This window comes from Halyomorpha halys, unplaced genomic scaffold (genome assembly GCF_000696795.3).
Source record: "Halyomorpha halys isolate HHAL.00 unplaced genomic scaffold, Hhal_1.1 Scaffold3550.1, whole genome shotgun sequence".
Taxonomy (NCBI): domain Eukaryota; kingdom Metazoa; phylum Arthropoda; class Insecta; order Hemiptera; family Pentatomidae; genus Halyomorpha; species Halyomorpha halys.
Window position 1 is genome coordinate 1 of NW_027109387.1, and position 525 is coordinate 525.

Consider the following 525-nt stretch of genomic DNA (forward strand, 5'->3'; position numbering starts at 1 on the left):
TTCTTGAACGTGCGCCCTATGTTGGTTTTGGGCCTCAATTTCTCTCGCTCTGTTTCTAAGTTTTTCTGTTTTGACTTTTTCAAACCTGAAAAAAAAAAAAAAATTTGATTATTGTACAATAGCTAAATGGATATTAAATAATCGTGGGTGACGGTAGCAGCGTGGTAATGTGCCTGTCTGCCAACCCATAGATTGCGAGTTCGAGCCTGGCCCTACCCGGGATTTTTTCAAGTATAAAATTATACAAACCCACGTCAAGAAACGCACGATATATTTCTTAAGTACATTGCGCAAGGCCTTGGACCTCCACGGTCTGTTGTGCCAATAAACAACACAAACAACAATTAAATAATCACTTTTTTAATGGCAAAGACAATGTCACCAACATTGGTTATCATACTATTGCAGGCTATTATGTCTTGTCATTAGTCAATTTAATGTACTGCTGAACTTGAGACATTAATTCAAACATAAATTTTAAAATAATACACCAAAAAAATACTGATGCAAAATTGTATCTGTGAA

At 35.6% G+C, this 525-nt stretch overlaps 1 protein-coding gene across 1 annotated transcript in view; it reads right to left on the reverse strand.

The window, feature by feature from the left end:
- Nucleotides 1–9: 9 nt before the first annotated feature.
- LOC136795805 (ATP-binding cassette sub-family F member 3-like) overlaps nucleotides 10–525 on the reverse strand; it is a gene marked incomplete at both ends in the record, with an annotated part of 2,073 nt that continues 1,557 nt past the window's right edge. The window contains one exon of the mRNA XM_067047584.1: nucleotides 10–85. Within this exon, the coding sequence (XP_066903685.1) occupies nucleotides 10–85 (76 nt within the window). The remainder of the gene's footprint in view (nucleotides 86–525) is intronic.